Consider the following 17,227-nt stretch of genomic DNA (forward strand, 5'->3'; position numbering starts at 1 on the left):
CAGGGCCTGATGAACCTGTGAACCTAAGATCGTGATCCAAGCTGAAATCAGGAGTTGGATGCTTAACTGACTGAGCCACCTAGGCACCCTGTTATTTATTTACTCTAAAAGAAATGTTTATTTTGGGAGAGAGCATGTGTGTGAGCAGGGGTAGGGGCAGAGAGAGAGAGGGAGAGAGAGAATCCCAAGCATGCTCCACACGGTCAGCATGGAGCCTGATGTGGGGCTTGAGCCTGTGCGCTGAACCATGAGATCATGACCTGAGCCGAAACCAAGAGCCAGATGCCCAACCAACTGAACCACCTAAGTGCCTCTCTGTTATATGATTGTAAAGCATTCTTTGCCTAGGTACAAATCATTATAGAGAGAGTTGTTTCCTATTGGATTCCCCTGGCTAGAATGCCCCTTTTATCAGACAGGGGCCCCCAGCTGTCCTGTCTCCACCGTATTCCCTCCATCCTAACGCAGTGCCTTGCACATGGTGGATGCTCAGTAACTTGAATGAATGAATTACCTTAACCAGCCTTTACATTCCTGAAGGATATGGATGTTCCTGGGTGGCAGGTTTGGATGGTTCTACCCTGTTGTAGGACCACGGAAAGGCCTCGGAGGCTATTCATGCGCTTATGCTTGTAAACCTGCCAGTTTCATTTATATTTGCCACTTGTTTAGGATAAAGCTGAAATATGCTCACTTAGATTGGATGACTCGTTGAAAATTTTCCAGGACGTTGATATCTGTCCTTTTGAGCAGTAAAACTCGTAGGACTTTACTTCTATCTCAGTTGTGCTGTCGATCTCATAATTTAATTCCTACAAAATAATTGGCTTAGAAAAATCACATTTGAGTTTTTGTCCCAAGTATTGAAAAGTTGTTTTTATTTTTCTCTTAAATTCAATTTTTCCTAACAATGTCTGCCCACAACTAGAAAATTCAGTGACTATATAATTATAGTAACTACACGGATGAAAGTTTATTTTAATGTGGTTTCCATTCAGAAAATGGTGACAGATATTTTTCCAAAACGTGTTTGAATAGTTTGAGGGCTGTACATACCTTTCATCGATTGCCATTCTTCTCTGGGCAGGGCTCTGGCAGCAGCTGAGCTGCCAGGGCCTGATTTTCCCTTCCCTCTATGACTTGAGGGATCTGGTGGCTGGAAGAAAAAGAAAAAAAAAAGGCAAAGAATTTCATTTTGCTGATTGGAAAGAACTTGTGACTGGTGTGTCTTCTGCTCAGAATGTGCCTTTGATTTGGAGGAGCACGGTTGGCTTAGGAATCAAGATGCTGCCTCCTGAAAGAACTTACTAAACATAATTTGCTGTCTTTTTTGAGGTGTTGGAAGCCTTATATCGTTTGCAGTGGACCTCAACAGACGGGCTGGGGGTTCTGATTATATCACCCACAAGAGAACTGGCCTATCAGACTTTTGAGGTTCTCCGAAAAGTAGGAAAGAATCATGACTTTTCGGCTGGTCTCATCATTGGTGGAAAGGTTTGTCCTTTGTCTTGTCCTTCTTTTTTCTATAACGTATATTGGGGCACTGTTGGCAGTGGACAGGAAAGAGGTGGAGATTTCATCTAAACAGGTAAGCTGGCCTCCTGGTGTGGTGACTGTCATCTAGAGTTCTGGTTATCAAATTTGAAGGTTCAGAAAGTCCATTTTTTGAAGGTATCTGAGTGGATCAGATTCTCTGACACTAATACACTTTAAATAACCTATAATTCTATTTGTTATGGTACTTGGGAAAGGTACCATTGGAGTATGTGGGCTAGTTCCTTTTAAGAAAATATTTAAGAGATTGAATAATTCAGAACATTGCTTGGTCAGCAGCAGAAAAAAGGAAGACAGGTTTACAAAATTTTTTTAAAAATTTTAATGAATTTTTTAATTGAAGTATAGTTAACACATAATTGTCTTAGTTTCAGGTTACAGCATACCATTTCAACAAGTCTGTACATTATGTGTGCTCACCACAAGTATAGCTAGCATCTGTCAGCATACATGCTATTGTAGTACTATTGACTGTCTGTGACTTTCATCCCCATGATTTATCCATTTCATAACTGGAAGCCTATATGTCCCACTCCCTTTCACCCATTTTGCCCATCCTTCTTCCCTCTGGCAATCATCTCTTTGTTTTCTGTATTTATGCGTCTCTTTCTGCTTTTTTGTTTTGTTTTGTTTTTTGATTCTACGTGTAAGTGAAATTACATATGGTATTTGTCCTTCTCTGATTGATTTCACTGAGGATAATCTCTGGGTGTGCCATGTTGTTTGAGATGACAAGATCTCATTCTTTTTTCATTTTTTCATTTTTTTAACGTTTATTTATTTTTGAGAGAGAGAGACGGAGTGTGATCAGTTGGGGAGGGGCAGAGAGGGGAGACAAAGAATCTGAAGCAGGCTCCAGTCTCTGAGCTGCCAGCACAGAGCCTGGTATGGGGCTCAAACTCATGAACCATGAGATCATGACCTGAGCCAAGGTCAGATGCATAACCGACTGAGCCACACCCCCCCCCCTCTCTGTCTCTCACACTCACATACACACACCACATCTTTATCCATTCATCTATTGATGGACATTTGGGTTGCTTTCAGTGTCTTGGCTGTTGTAATGCTATTGTGAACATAGGGATGCATAACTCTTCGAATTGGAGAGTTGTTTTTTTTTTTTTTTTTATTTTTTTAATGTTGATTTATTATTGAGAGACAGAAAGAGATAGAGCATGAGCATGGGAGGTGCAGAGAGAGGAGGAGACACAGAATCTGAAGCAGGCTCCAGACTCTGAGCTATCAGCACAGAGCCCGACATGGGGCTCAAACTCACAAACTGTGAGATCATGACCTGAACCGAAGTCAGATGCTTAACCAACTGAGCCATCCAGGCGTCCCTGTTGACAGTTTTTATCGTGAATGGATGATGAAATTTGTCATGCTTTTCCTGTATCTATTGAGATCATATGATTTTAATCCTTTATTAATGTTGTCTATTGTGTTGATTTGCAGATGTTGAACTGTTCTTGCATCTGTGGAATAAATCCCACTTGATTGTGATGTATGGTTTTTGAAATGTATTGTTGGATCTGATTTGCAAATATTTTTTAAATTGTTTTTTTCCATAATAATAGTTGTACTCTTTAAATTTTTTTTTTTCTTTCAATGTTTTTATTTATTTTTGGGACAGAGAGAGACAGAGCATGAACGGGGGAGGGGCAGAGAGAGAGGGAGACCCAGAATCGGAAACAGGCTCCAGGCTCTGAGCCATCAGCCCAGAGCCTGACGTGGGGCTCGAACTCACGGACCGCGAGATCGTGACCTGGCTGAAGTCGGACGCTTAACTGACTGCGCCACCCAGGCGCCCCATTAGTTGTACTCTTTAATCTCCATCCCCTGTTTCCCTCATCCTCCTATGTACCTTCCCTCTTGTAACTATCAGTTCCCTATAGTTAACGGTCTGTTTCTTGGTTTATCTCTTTTTTTCTTTGCTCATTTGTTGTTTCTTTTTTTTTTTTTTTTTAAATTTTTTTTTTCAACGTCTATTTATTTTTGGGACAGAGAGAGACAGAGCATGAACGGGGGAGGAGCAGAGAGAGAGGGAGACACAGAATCGGAAACAGGCTCCAGGCTCCGAGCCCTCAGCCCAGAGCCCGACGCGGGGCTCGAACTCACGGACCGCGAGATCGTGACCTGGCTGAAGTCGGACGCTTAACCGACTACGCCACCCAGGCGCCCCACATTTGTTGTTTCTTAAATTATACATATGAGTGACATATGGTATTTGTTTTTCTCTGACTGAGTTATTTCTTTTAGCATAATACTATATAGCTACATCCATGTCATGCAAGTGGCAAGATTTCATTCTTTTTTATGGCTGGGTAATATTCCATTGTATATGTATACCACATCTTTTTTTTTTAAAGTTGATGTATTTTGAGAGAAAGAGTGTGAATGGGGGAGGGGCAGAGAGAGAGGGAGAGAGACAATCACAAGCAGGCTCCGTGCCATCAGCACAGAACTCATTGTGGGGCTCGATCCCACGACCCATTAGATCATGACCTGAGCCGAGGTCAAGAGTCGGGCGCTTAACTGACTGAGCCACTCAGGTGCCCCAAATCTATTTTATCTATTATGTAATCGTTGAACACCTGGGCTGTTCCTATAATTTGGCTATTGGAAATAATGCTGCTATAAACATCAGGGTGCATGAATCTTTTCGAATTAGTATTTTTTTATTCTTTGGGTAAAAACCCAGTAGTATGATTGCTGGATCATAGAGTAGTTTTATTTTGAATTTTCTGAGGAACCTCCATATTGTTCTCCAGAGTGGCTGTACCAGTTTGCATTCTAACCAACAGTGCAAAAGAGTCCCCTTTTGTCCACATCCTCACCAGCACCTGTTGTTTCTTGTGTTGTTGATTTTAGCCATTCTGACAGATGTGAGGTGATATCTTATCGTAGTTTTGACTTGAATTTCACTGATAACCAGTGATGTTAAGCATCTTTTCATGTATCTGTTGTCCATTTGTTTGTTTTATTTGGGAAAATGCCTATTCATGTCAATTGCCCATTTTTTAATTGGATTATTCATTGTTTGAGCATTGAGTTGTATCAGTTTTTATACATTTTGGATTCTAACGTTTTATCAGATAATTTGCAAATTATTGGATAATTAGTCTTTTGCAAACATCTTCTCCCATTTCATAGGTTGTCTTTTAGTTTTGTTGATTGTTTCTTTCGCAATGAAGAAACTTTTTATTTTGATGTAGTCCCCATAGTTTATCTTTGCTTTTATTTCTCTTGCCTCTGACATTTCTAGAAAAATGTTGCTATGGCTGATGCCAAGAGGTTACTCCCTGCCAAGGTCCAGCCCCAGCAGGTCCAGGGGTTCCCGAAGGATGAACGGTGTTGGCGAAAATAACAAATGGACACAGACAACGGCAGTGTGTTAGACTGGCCGCTTTATCGTGGCAAGTGTGGCACTATATTTTGTTAGCAAATTTCTTATAGCGTGCGTCATCTATGTTTTCTGGCATTACCTAATTCTAAAAATGTTCCTTTGTGTAATCACCCATTAAGGAACAACATAGTTATTTTCATGTAACGTTCCCTCCTGCCCTTTCAAGGTCATCTAGCTCTCAACACCTCAAGTAGAACGTTTACAGGGACGTGACTTCTTAGGTGTTCCTTTGGACCATTTGCAGCACAAGGAACAAAAGTGTTCGCTTTGGTCTGAGTGCCGGGAGGGAACCAGGAGGGCCCTGGGAACCCACGCTTTATGCGCTCCCGGAGAGACAATGTATACCTAGGAACTAATGAACCATTCTGTTCCTTAATCCCCCAGGTCCAGTTATCATCTGGAATGCCTCCTGGGGGCCAAGTGGGCCTAGGGGTTGAAGTAACTTGTATCCATAGATACATTCCTTTGTTGCCGGAGTGGGGATTTCAAACCCATTTGTCCCCCTCCTTGGCTGGGAAATGTATGGGGCTGTCCTTCCTTTAGGTAGAGGAGTCTTTATAGGGGGTGGCAAGGGCTGGATGCAGGGTCGCATAATTTCCCTATGGAATTTTATTTCTTTCCCCGATGGTTCTTTTCCCGGAGGGCCTGTGGTGGGCAATTCCCCAACCGACCAATCCCCAGGTACTTCATTGGTAGGGGGGCTGCCCTGACCAGCGCTGAGGCCAAATTACATAAAAGCAGGAGTACAAGAAGCTTCACTTTCGATGGGCCGCCATGCAGTCCCGATCCGTCCACCGCCTGGGCCCTGCCATCAGGCTGATTGGATAGCTTGGCTTCCTGCAACTCCCTGTGCTCTTTTCAATAATTTTCTAATTGATTTTGAGTTTATTTTTGTGTGTGGTGTAAGAAAGTGGTCCAGTTTCATTCTTTTGCATGTGGCTGCCCAACGGCATTTGTTGGAGAGGCTGTCTTTTTTCCATCGGATATTCTTTCTTACGTTGTCAAAGATTCATTGACTATATAGTTGTGGCTTGATTTCTGGGTTTTCTGTTCTATGCAGTTGATCTATGTGTGTTTTTATGCCAGTTCCATACTGTTTTTTAATCACTGTTGCTTTGTGGTATAACTTGAAATCTGGAGTTGTGATACCTCTAGTTTGGTTTTTGTTTTTCAAGATTGCTTTGGCTGCTCAAGGTCTTCTGTGCTTCTGTACAAATTTTAGGATTTTTTGTTCTGGTTCTGTCAAAACTGCTGTTGGTATTTTGATAGGGATTGCATTAAATCTGGGTTTGCTAACATATTGTTGAGGATTTTTGCATCTGTGTTTGTCGGTGATAGTAGCCTGTGGTTTTCTTTTTTTTAATGGTGTTATTGTCAGGTTTTGGTATCAGGGTAATGTTGGTTTTGGGAAATGAGTTTCGGAGTGTGCCTTCCTCTTCAATTTGGGGAACATTTTGAGGAAGATAGGTACTAGCTCTTCTTTAAGTGTTGGAATTCACCTGTGCAGCCGCCTGGTCCTGGACTTTTGATTTTTCAGAGTTTCAAAATTACCGATTCATGAGTGCCTGAGTGGTTCCGTCAGTTGAGTGTCTGACACTTGGCTTTTCTGCTCAGGTCATGATCCCATGGCTCAGGAGTTTGAGTCCCATATGGGGCTCCATGCTGACAATCCGGAGCCTGCTTGGGATTCTCTCTTTCTCCTCTCTGCCTCTTCCCCACTTGTGCGTGCATGCGTGCTCTCTCTCTAAATAAATAAAAAAAAAACTTTAAAAAATTATTTTTATTTATTTTAGTGTTTACTTTTGAGAAGGCGCAAGTGAGGGAAGGGCAGAGAGAGAGGGAGACACAGAATCCGAAGCAGGCTTGAGGCTCTGAGCTCTCAGCACAGAACCCGATGCGGGGCTCAAACCCACGAACTGTGAGATTATGACCTCAGCCGAAGTCGGGTTGCTTAACCGACTGAGCCACCCAGGCACACCCCACCCCCCCAAAAAAAATTATTGATTCAATTTCATTATTTATAATTAGTTTTTTCAGATTGTCTATTTCTTTGTGATTCAGTCTTGGAAGGTTGTGTGTTTCTAGGAGTTTATCCATTGTTATCTAGACTTTTCAACTTGTTGTAATTCCAGTTGTCTCTTATTATTTCTTGTATTTCTGTGTTGTTGGTTGTAACTTCATTTGTGATTTTTTTTTTTTTGTGGGGAGTTTTCTCTCCCTTTTTTTGCTTGATGAGCATGGTTAGCAGTTTTATCAGTCAAAAATAAATCTTTTCAGAGAACCAGTTTTTGTTCTGTTGATATTTTCTGTCTTTTTTTTTTGGAGACTCTATTTTATTTATTTCCACTCTGATCTTTATTTTCTTCCAAGAACTTTGGGCTTTATTTATTCTTCTTCTGGTTCCTGTTGATATAAAGTTTACATTGTTTATTTTGGGTATTAAAAATTTTTTTTTTCTAATGTTTATTTTTGAGAGAGAGAGAGAGAGCCAGTGAGCGAGGTGGGGAGGGGCAGAGAGAGGGAGACAGAATCTGAAACAGGCTCCAGGCCCTGAACTGTCAGCACAGAGCCCAATGCAGGGCTTGAACCCCCACTTGAGCGTGCATGCATGCTCTCTCTCAAAATAAATAAATAAATTGTGAAATCATGACCTGAGCTGAAGTCGGATGCTTAATCAACTGAGCCACCCAGGCACTCCCCCCACCCCCGTTTTCTTTCTTTCTTTTTTTTTTTTTTTTGTGGTAGGCCTGTATCACTATGATGGTTGATATGATTTCAGTCTTCAATTTGAGACTTGTTTTGTGGCCTAGCATGTGATCTGTCTTGGAGAATGTTCCATTTTACACTTGGAAAATATGTGCGTTTTGCAATTTTGGGATGAAATGTTTTGTATGTACCTGTTAAGTCTATGTGGTCTAATGTATTGTTTAAGTCCAATGTTTCCTCATTGATTTTCTGTGCAAATGATCTGTCCATTGATGTAAGTGAGGTATTGAAGTTCCCTACTAATATTGTATTGCTGTCAATTTCTCCCTTTATGTCTGTTGTTATTTTTTTTGTTTCACTGATTCTGTGTTTGGTGCATAAATATTTACAAATGTGTGTCTTCTTCGATCAATACACTTATCATATGTAATGCCTTTTTTTTTCTCTTTTATTACTGTTTTATTTTTTTATTTTTAAAAGGTATTTATTTTTGAGAGAGAGAGAGAGAGTGTGCATGGGTAAGGGGCAGAGAGAGAGAGAGAAAGAGAGAGAAAAATCTCAAGCAGACTCTGCACATTTAGTGGAGAGCCTGATGTGGGGCTCGAACTCATGAACTGTGACATCATGACCTAAGCAGAAATAAGAGTTGGTCGATTAACCGACTGAAGCCAGCCAGGCACCCCCACAGTCTTTGTTTTAAAAATCAGTTTTGTTTGACCTGAGTAAGGTCACTCCAGCTTTCTGGAGCAGAAGATAGTTTTGAGGAATGTTGATTTTAGGTGATAGTGGAACCAGCTACTCAGCTTCTACTCTACCTTCTGGTTCACTTGGATTGCTTGTTTGTGCTGGAGGCTCTTCTAGACTGTGAAGTTAATACTTGGGTTCATATGCAAACATACATGAAGGAAGTGTAGCATCCATCCCAAACCCTCACGTACTGATGTACCTGTCACCCAGCTTTAATGACGAGCATTCAAGGAGACACCTTCTAGAGTGTAGAGAGCTCAGCTTCCCTCGCCCTAGTCCACAAAGTGCCGTGTGAATGGTGTCAGAGAGTGCCTCTGGGTTCTGACTTAAATAATGGCAACGATTCTACTGTAAGTCGGTTCTGGCCGATGTAAGGAGAAGTGAAGACTTGGAGCATTCATGGGAAATTTTTTCTTGGCCTCAGAATCCTGGGTATAATTAAGAATCTAGAGGCACTCTGAGCTCTTTAGGTCTTCACTGAGGACTTTTATTTGGCCCAGAAATTGGGATGTGCTGCAGAAATCGAAGGGGGAAATCCTATCTGTTTGTAGCATATCTACATTGCTGTGAGAAGTAACATGCAGATGGCTTTTATAGTTTTGCTACATGGGCTGCTCAGTAATGTGTCTGTGTAATCAGAAGAAACAACTGTTTTCAGGATCTGAAACATGAAGCTGAGAGGATCAATAACATAAATATACTTGTTTGTACTCCGGGTCGGCTTCTTCAACACATGGATGAAACAATATGTTTTCATGCTACCAATCTCCAAATGTTAGGTAAGTCTAATGAATTTCTGATGAAACAATCTCAGACTTAGGAGAGAAGCCTCATCAATTTTAATGTTAGACATTTTTAATCTTAATATTGATCCAATAAAACATCTGAGAATAACTTGAAACAATTTTTTGGCATATGGGTTCTAAACCTGGAGAGTACAACTAGACTTTTTTTTTTTTTTTAAACAAAATGGTCAGAAGAATATAAGTAGTTGTATATGAAATTAGATACTTCTTTATCTGACACTGCTAGGAATTTATCTCTTAAGATACATCCGCTTCTGGTGATATTACCTAACGTGTGTATATATACTTTTAATCACGTCTTTATTTTGGAATAATTCTATATTTACAGTTACAGTGATAGTACAGAGAGTTGCTTTATACCCTTTCCCCAGTTTCCCCTAGTGTGACATCTTACATAACTGTGGCATGTAACCACATATTTCGTCAAAATGAAGATTAACTTTGTTCCGTTGTATAAATTCCAGACTTTTACTTGGATTTCACCGATTTTTCCGCTAATGCCCTTTTTCTCTTCTAGGATCCAGTCCTGAATACTACATTGCATTTAGCCTAATGTATATTTTAAATGTTGTAATTCACCTTGAATTTTCTTTTTTTAGTTCTTGATGAAGCAGATAGAATCTTGGATATGGGCTTTGCTGATACCATGAATGCTATTATTGAAAATCTTCCCAAGAAACGTCAGACTTTGCTTTTCTCAGCTACCCAAACCAAATCTGTAAAGGACCTTGCACGCTTGAGTTTGAAAAACCCTGAGTATGTCTGGGTTCATGAAAAAGCAAAATACAGGTATGTACTACTTGTAGCCATATTTGATTCAATTAAAAAAATCAGTGTTCTTTTTACTATAAGAATTTGGTATTTTAGTATATGTGCTGCCGAAGCGAGCACAAGAATTTGGTATTTTAAATGAATACTACCTTTTTTAGGAAACTAGACGTCATTTTATGTGTTATAAAATATGGAAAGTATAGTAAAATGTATTACAATTATTTAAATATTTGATGGACCTTTAAATGTGGGAATACTCTAGTGCAATATTTCTCATGTGGTCTGAGGAACACATATGTTTCTGTAAGATGTGAACAGGTGTTTGTTAACAACTACCCCTGCATAAAATGGGGGGTGGTGGGGTTGTATGGCTGTGTGGGAAATGGGTTGGGGGAAGTAGGTTTCAAAGTGTATTTTGATACAAGTGGAAGTTTGTGTTTGTATGTTTGGTATGAATCACTGTCGATTGTGGACATGCTTGACTTGCAGAAATGTTTTCTAGTGAACATAAGTAGATATGTGTTGAAGGTCTCCATATGGATTATCTCTATCTTCGATTTCTTGCTATGAAATGTTAGTCTGAGAATGAATAGATTGGGGAAAATGGTGGATTATCCTCTTAGAAAGTTGTTAAATACAGGGAATATGGGCCTTGGGGCCCACCTTAATGTTGTTAGCTAATAAATGTTTAGGATTAAAGAAAGCCCTAGAAGAGGCCAGACTCCATGCTTCCAGGCATTCTCAGTGGATGAACTAGCTCCTCAAGAACTCGGGAGTGGCATAGCAAGAGATTCCTTATCTCCTCCTTAGCTTACTATGGAGTAGACAGTGGTGCTGTTTGTAACGTTGTATTGAGGTAGCTATTGAAATTCTTGGTACAATTAATAATCTAAAGAGTCACTTTTTATTTTCTTTTTCTTCTTTGTCTTAAGTTTATTTATTTTAAGAGAGAGAGCAGGGAAGGGGTAGAGAGAGAGCAAGAGAGAATCCCAAGCAAGCTCTGTGCTGTCAGTGTGCAACAAAACAGGATCAATCTCACAACCCTTGAGATCATGACCTGAGCTGAGATCAAGAGTCGTACGCTTAACCAGTTGAGCTACCCAGGCTCCCCTTGGTTTTCTTCGTTTGTTTGTTTGTTTTTTTTTTTTGGCTGTTTGCTTTCTGCCTATTTTCACAACTCTTTAGTGTCTTTACCAGATACAAATTTTTCAGTCATTAGGTAACATCTAAAAACTGCATGATTTAAGGTAATTGTACATAGATTGCTTGTTACCAATTTCTGTAGGTAACAGTGGGTTATTATCTGTAGATCAGAGTTAGAAAAAAACAAATGCAAATACTGTTTATTTTATAAGTGATTTTTGAAATGCATCACTTAGAAGAAATGGGGTTTTCAGAAACCATGTCTCCAATGACAATTGACAGTTGCAGGTTATGTGATAATGACTGCAGTACTCTCTAATGTCCAGTTCACCAGAAGCACCACAGAAGGCAGATACTTTTGTGAATTTTGTCTCCTATCATTATTGAAGTTTCTTCTCTAGCCATTAACTTGGTTAATACACCATGGGGAAATCACGGTCAAGAAAACTTTTAAGGTAGTATAGAATATCTACTCTAGAATCGTGCAGGACCAGAAAAATAATTTTAAAAAGTTAGATCTTTCTGAAGTTGTATATCAGAATGTACTTAGAAAAGGTATAATAGGGTGGTTTCTTTATGTTGCTGTTGCAGTGAAATTGCGCTTCTAATGATTTTTTTTTTTGAGAAAAAAATCGTTCTCTTTGAATCATTGTAATTTGCTGTGTTTTACAGTGAATATAAGTTGAAATCTGTGGTGAGTTATGAAGCATTTCAAAATTGAAATGGCTATTCTGAGCTTATGTTGTTAGTTGCATGCAAAAGTAATTTTATATTTCCTGTTAGTGTCATTAATCATTATGAAATGTTCTTTATCTCTACTAATACTTTTTGCCTTGAAGTCTAGTTTGATATTAGTCTCCTTGTAGTAAATTTCTCTTGGTCTGTGTTTGCATGGTGAATCTTTCTCTGGCCATTTACTCCTTACATTATATACAGCCTTACGTTTTAGATTTATTTGACTTTACAAGCAATTATCAGGTATGATCATTACTTTGTAACTGGAGGATTTAGTTCATTGACATTTACCTTACCCCATTATTTTAAGTTTCTTTACCCCTTTCCACTGTGTCTTCATCGTGAAGTATTTAATTTCACACACTTTAAATTCCATAAGCTGTTATTAATACTTTTTGAAACATCAGTATTTATTTAGATTTATCCAAATAGTTATTCTTTATTTCTTGTGTTCAAAAGAACTTTTTTTTTTTTTTTTTTTTTTTAGTTCATGTTTACTAGTGGAAAAATTCTGTTTTGACTTTTCTGAGAACATCTCTAGTTCTTCCTCATTTTTGGAAGATATCTTGGCAGGTTTTTTCTTTAAAGATACATTTCTGTTCTAACTACTATTGTATCAAAATTAGCCGATGTCAGAGTTAGCCGATGGTTTTCCTGTTCTTTTGAGGGTATTGTGTATCGTTTAAGATTTTCTTTTTTCGGTTCTTAGTGAAACCATGTCTGATGGTTTTTTTTTTTTTTTTTTTTTTTTTTTGTGGCAGATAGATGTGGTATGGACAGATGACCTTGATCTGGGCTATCCTGGCTTGTAGACTCTGAGGTTATTCTCTTTTTGTTTTGCTTGGAGTTGTGAGATCTAGCCCTCTGGAAGTCTCAGCTGAAAGCCCTGGGTGTTTCCAGAGCCCTTCCCCTCTGGCAAGTTCTGAACCTCATAGCGCTGAGGCTGCCAGGGTCTCTGCTCAGCTCTCAGCTTCCTGGATGTTGCTTTTTGTTTGTTTTCAGTCATTTTGCTTTGTGTGTGTGTGTGTGTGCGTGCGCGCGCGTGCCTGCGTGCGTGCGTGTGTGTGTGTGTGTGTGTGTGTGTGTTGAGTTTAGGAGTTCCTCCCACTTTTCATGGGAAGATCCTATGAAGAATTTAAGATTCAGTGTTTTATGGTTCCTGCTCTCAAGGATCTTGGGCTGATGTGTGTAGGCCTCAGGGTGTTACTCCCAATTCTTATGTGTCTTGCAAATCAACATATGCTTTGAGGGAAAGGTGGGGATGAATATGGGGCTTGCCTCAGGGCATGTCTGTTTTCTTTTTTAGCACCTCAAGTCCTAGCTGCCTTGGTTGATCTCTGATGCCTTCAGTTTTTTTGATTTATATTTAATCCAGCTTTCATTGTTAGTGCTACAGGCCAAAGAATGAATCTGAATCAAACAATACCTTTATGACAGGAAGGATAGCTTTTTAATCTTAAAAGTTTTAGGAGCCAGTGATGATTATTCTAGATCCATGGTTTCATTAGGATTTGCAAAATTGTGATGATCCAATTCTAGTTCTGACTCCTAAGAAGTTCTCTTTTGGGGTATATGTATGTGTGTGTATGAGAAATTTGTTGGAGAGCCATGCTGTTGCTAATCATTTCTTATTCTAATTTTTTTTTTTTTTTTTGGTGGGGTCTGGATTTCAAAGTTAACCAATGTGGCATGTTTTTAATGTATTTCCTCCTCTTATTTTCATAAGCACCCCTGCCACTTTGGAACAGAACTACATAGTTTGCGAGCTGCAGCAAAAAATAAGTGTGTTGTATTCCTTTTTGAGAAGCCACCTGAAGAAGAAAAGTATTGTATTTTTCTCCAGCTGTAAAGAGGTACTGAATGATTAAGTAATTCTTGTTGAATCATCCCTTTTAAAATAGCAAATTTCAGTTAGATAAAAAGCAATTTCTTCTATTCTGATAAATACAGTGCTAGATGTGGTGAGGAACATGATAGATAAGCGTGGTGTCCATCCGTGAATATTGGCAGATCACGCCATTGAATGACTGGATGAACTGCAGGTGTTTATAATCTGACTCCCACCCTCTTGGAATTCTTACTTGAATGTGCCATTTATTTCCATGCCTCAGTGTCCTTGATCATGGTGATCTCTGGAGTGCCCTGCCTGCACCCCTTTACACTAATGCTGAGGGAGTGTTGAATGTCCTTTAAGGCTAAGCTCAAATGTTACATCTGGAGGTCCCTCTCCAGTATTGCCAATCCCTGTGTTATAATCAGCTGTTTTCTCTCCTCTCCTTCTAGAGTGTTTATGTGTTTAATTCAGTTACACATTTCTTTAACATTAGTCATTTGCTATGAATAAAGGATTCAGTGATAAATAAGGAAACTTAGTCTCTTCCCTTAAAGAGGGAGGGACCTTGATTTTTATGTTCCTTTCTTCTCTATATTTCAGATTACTTAATGATATATAGTTGTTGGCATATAGTAGGTGGATTCTAGGTTTATAGTTTTTTGAGTGCTTAGCCTGATAAATATGCCAGTGAGTTTCTCTCCAGCTTACAGGGAAGATAATAGTGGTCTGTCTGTTGTACTCTGTCCTTTTTTTGGTGCATACTCTTTTTAGGAAACCTCTTCAGTCCCATGGTTTTAAGTGCCATCTGTGTTCTAACAACTGCCGAATTGACATCTCAAGCTCTGACCGCTCTCCTGAGCCCAGGACTTGTGTATCCACTTGAATACTAGAGATTTCCTGTTGAGTGTCTTGAGATTTCCTGTTGAGTATCTCAAGTTTAAAGTATGAAAAATGGTTTAAGATTTCCTATCCTGAAGATCTTTTCCGTCCATCTCTTCCCCATCTCAGATGACTGAATCCTTAATTATCGCACATCTTCATCTCATAGTCAATATATTGGTAACTCTCATTAGCTCGACCACCTCTCATTACACCTCAGGCCAAAACTAAATCTCAGACATGCTTGACTTTCTCCTAATCCTGGCTGCTCTCTTCATTCTTGCACTTTCCTTCCTTATAGTTATCACACATTCTAGCCAGAGTGATCTTGGGAAGTCATCCACCTCACCGAGTTTTGTCAAGAGCAGGAATCCAAGGACAGTTTTGATTCAGGAGATGCAGACTGCAGCAAGTTTTCATGGACTCAGTTGACACTTCCTGGGTGCATATGTACTTTTTTGAGATTGGTTTGCTTGAGGGTGCATCTGTCGTCCGTGGGTTCACCTTTCCCCTCTCCCCTTCTCATGGTGGCCCTTTTAAACCTGAAGAACAAAGCCATGAGTCCATCTGTCTGTACTCTTACTGGTGCATTGTCTCAGGCCATTAGAGCCTTCCTAGCACCAAGGGTTTCGCTGTTTGGAAAGTGAATGGCTCTGAGAACATGGTACCAAGTTGTTCTGCAGTTCACTGGCCTTACCATTCTTTGCTTTGTTGTTGTTGTTGTTTATTTATTTATTTTGAGAGCGTGAGAAAAAGAGTCCCAAACGGGCTCCATGCTCGGTGTGGTGCCTGATGTGGGGTTCAATCTCATGACCTTAAGATCATGACCTGAGCCGATATCAAGAGTCGGACACTTAACTGACTGAGCCACCCAGATGCCCACCAACCATTCTTAACTTTTAACAAAATTTGTGAGGAGACTTAATGGACTTAATAGCTGATGGGATTGTTATAAATTTTATCTGTCATGGTTTTGACCTATTTTATAGGAGTTAAAAGAGTTAAGTTTCCTTCTAGGACATTTTCTTTTTTTCTTTAAAAAAAAATTTTTTTTTTTTTTACGTTTATTTTATTTTTGAGAGACAGAGCACAAATGGGGGAGGGGCAGAGAGAGAATGAGATACAATATATGAAGCAGGCTCTAGGCTCTGAGTTGTCTGCACAGAGCCCGACACGGGGCTCGAACTCACAAACTGTGAGATCATGACCTGAGCTGAAGTCGGACGTTTAACTGACTGAGCCACCTAGGTGCCCCTACATTTTATTTTTTAAATTTAATTTTTGAATTCCAGTGTAATTTACATATAGTGTTATATTAATTTCAGGTTTATGACATAGTGATTCAGTAATTCTGTATATTACTCAGTGCTTACATGGTAAGTGTACTTAATCCCCCTTCACCTATTTCACCTACCTCCCCTCTGGTAACCACCAGTTCTCTGTATTTAAGAGTGTTTTTTTTCTTTGTTTTTTGTCTTTTGTTTGCTTGTTTTTTAGGTTTCACTTAAGTGAAATCATGGTACAAATCTTTCTCTGACTTATCTCACTTAGTATTGTTCCTTCCAGCTCCATCCATGTTGTGGCAAATGTCAAGATTTCATTTTTTATGCCCATGTAATATTTCATTGTGTGTGTGTATGTATGTGTATGTGTTTATCCATTCATCTTTGGATGGACACTGTGCAGCTTCCTTATCTTCGCTATTGTAAACAGTGTTGCAGTAAACATAGGGGTGCGTATATCTTTTGGAGTTAGTGTTTTTGTTTGTTAGTGTTTGTAGTGTTAGTTTCTTCAGATAAATACCCAGAAGTAGAATTACTGGATCATATGGTAGTTCTATTTTTAATTTTTTGAGGAACCTCCATACTGTTCTCCACAGCGATTGCACCAGTCTGCATACCCACCAGCAGTGCACAAGCGTTCCTTCGAGTCCAATTTTCTGTAATTTCATGAACGGATTTTCTTAATGTGCACATTAGAAAGAGAAAATAGGAATAAAATGATGCTTTACTCTGCCTCAGTCTACCATTCAAGTAGTATTCATTTATTAATATGTAAACCAAAGAGGAATAGAGCCAATAATCAGCTCCATTTACTTCCATTTATGAAGAGCTATAATAACTTCCAGCGTTGTATAACAAAATTATTGTGTCCATCAGTATTTCTTGTTTTGTTTTTTTTCAAATTCTAACATTTCTTGTTCTGGTCAGTTATATACTAATGTAGTAATAGCTTAGTCTGAGAATTTTTAATAGCTTTATGGCCACAGGAGATTAGAAATTAAAACTGATATTCAGTGTTTTATAGTAGAAAGTCATGAATATTGATAAGATAATCAAAAGACTTTGAAGCATAAAACTATTAAGATAGAATTCCGTGGGGTCAGGAAATTGCCATGAGAGTTCAAGGAGGAGAAGAAATGCAAAATTTCTTTCTCTTGAGGATTTTATTTTGTGTTCACTTTTTTTTAGACTTGATTTTTGGGGCGCCTGGGTGGCTCAGTCAGTTGGGCGTCCGACTTCAGCTCAGGTCACGATCTCACGGTCCGTGAGTTCGAGCCCCGCGTCGGGCTCTGGGCTGATGGCTCAGAGCCTGGAGCCTGTTTCCGATTCTGTGTCTCCCTCTCTCTCTGCCCCTCCCCAGTTC

The 17,227-nt window shown here is 39.4% G+C and overlaps 1 protein-coding gene across 1 annotated transcript in view; it reads left to right on the forward strand.

Moving 5' to 3' along the window:
• DDX10 (DEAD-box helicase 10) overlaps positions 1 to 17,227 on the forward strand; it is a 281,324-nt gene that overhangs the window by 12,705 nt on the left and 251,392 nt on the right. Inside the window, exons 4-7 of the mRNA XM_040482918.1 lie at positions 1,336 to 1,494; positions 9,072 to 9,192; positions 9,819 to 10,008; positions 13,595 to 13,721. Coding sequence (XP_040338852.1) covers positions 1,336 to 1,494; positions 9,072 to 9,192; positions 9,819 to 10,008; positions 13,595 to 13,721 — 597 coding nt within the window. The remainder of the gene's footprint in view (positions 1 to 1,335; positions 1,495 to 9,071; positions 9,193 to 9,818; positions 10,009 to 13,594; positions 13,722 to 17,227) is intronic.

Source organism: Herpailurus yagouaroundi, unplaced genomic scaffold, assembly GCF_014898765.1.
Source record: "Herpailurus yagouaroundi ecotype Mexico unplaced genomic scaffold, PumYag 161, whole genome shotgun sequence".
Taxonomy (NCBI): domain Eukaryota; kingdom Metazoa; phylum Chordata; class Mammalia; order Carnivora; family Felidae; genus Herpailurus; species Herpailurus yagouaroundi.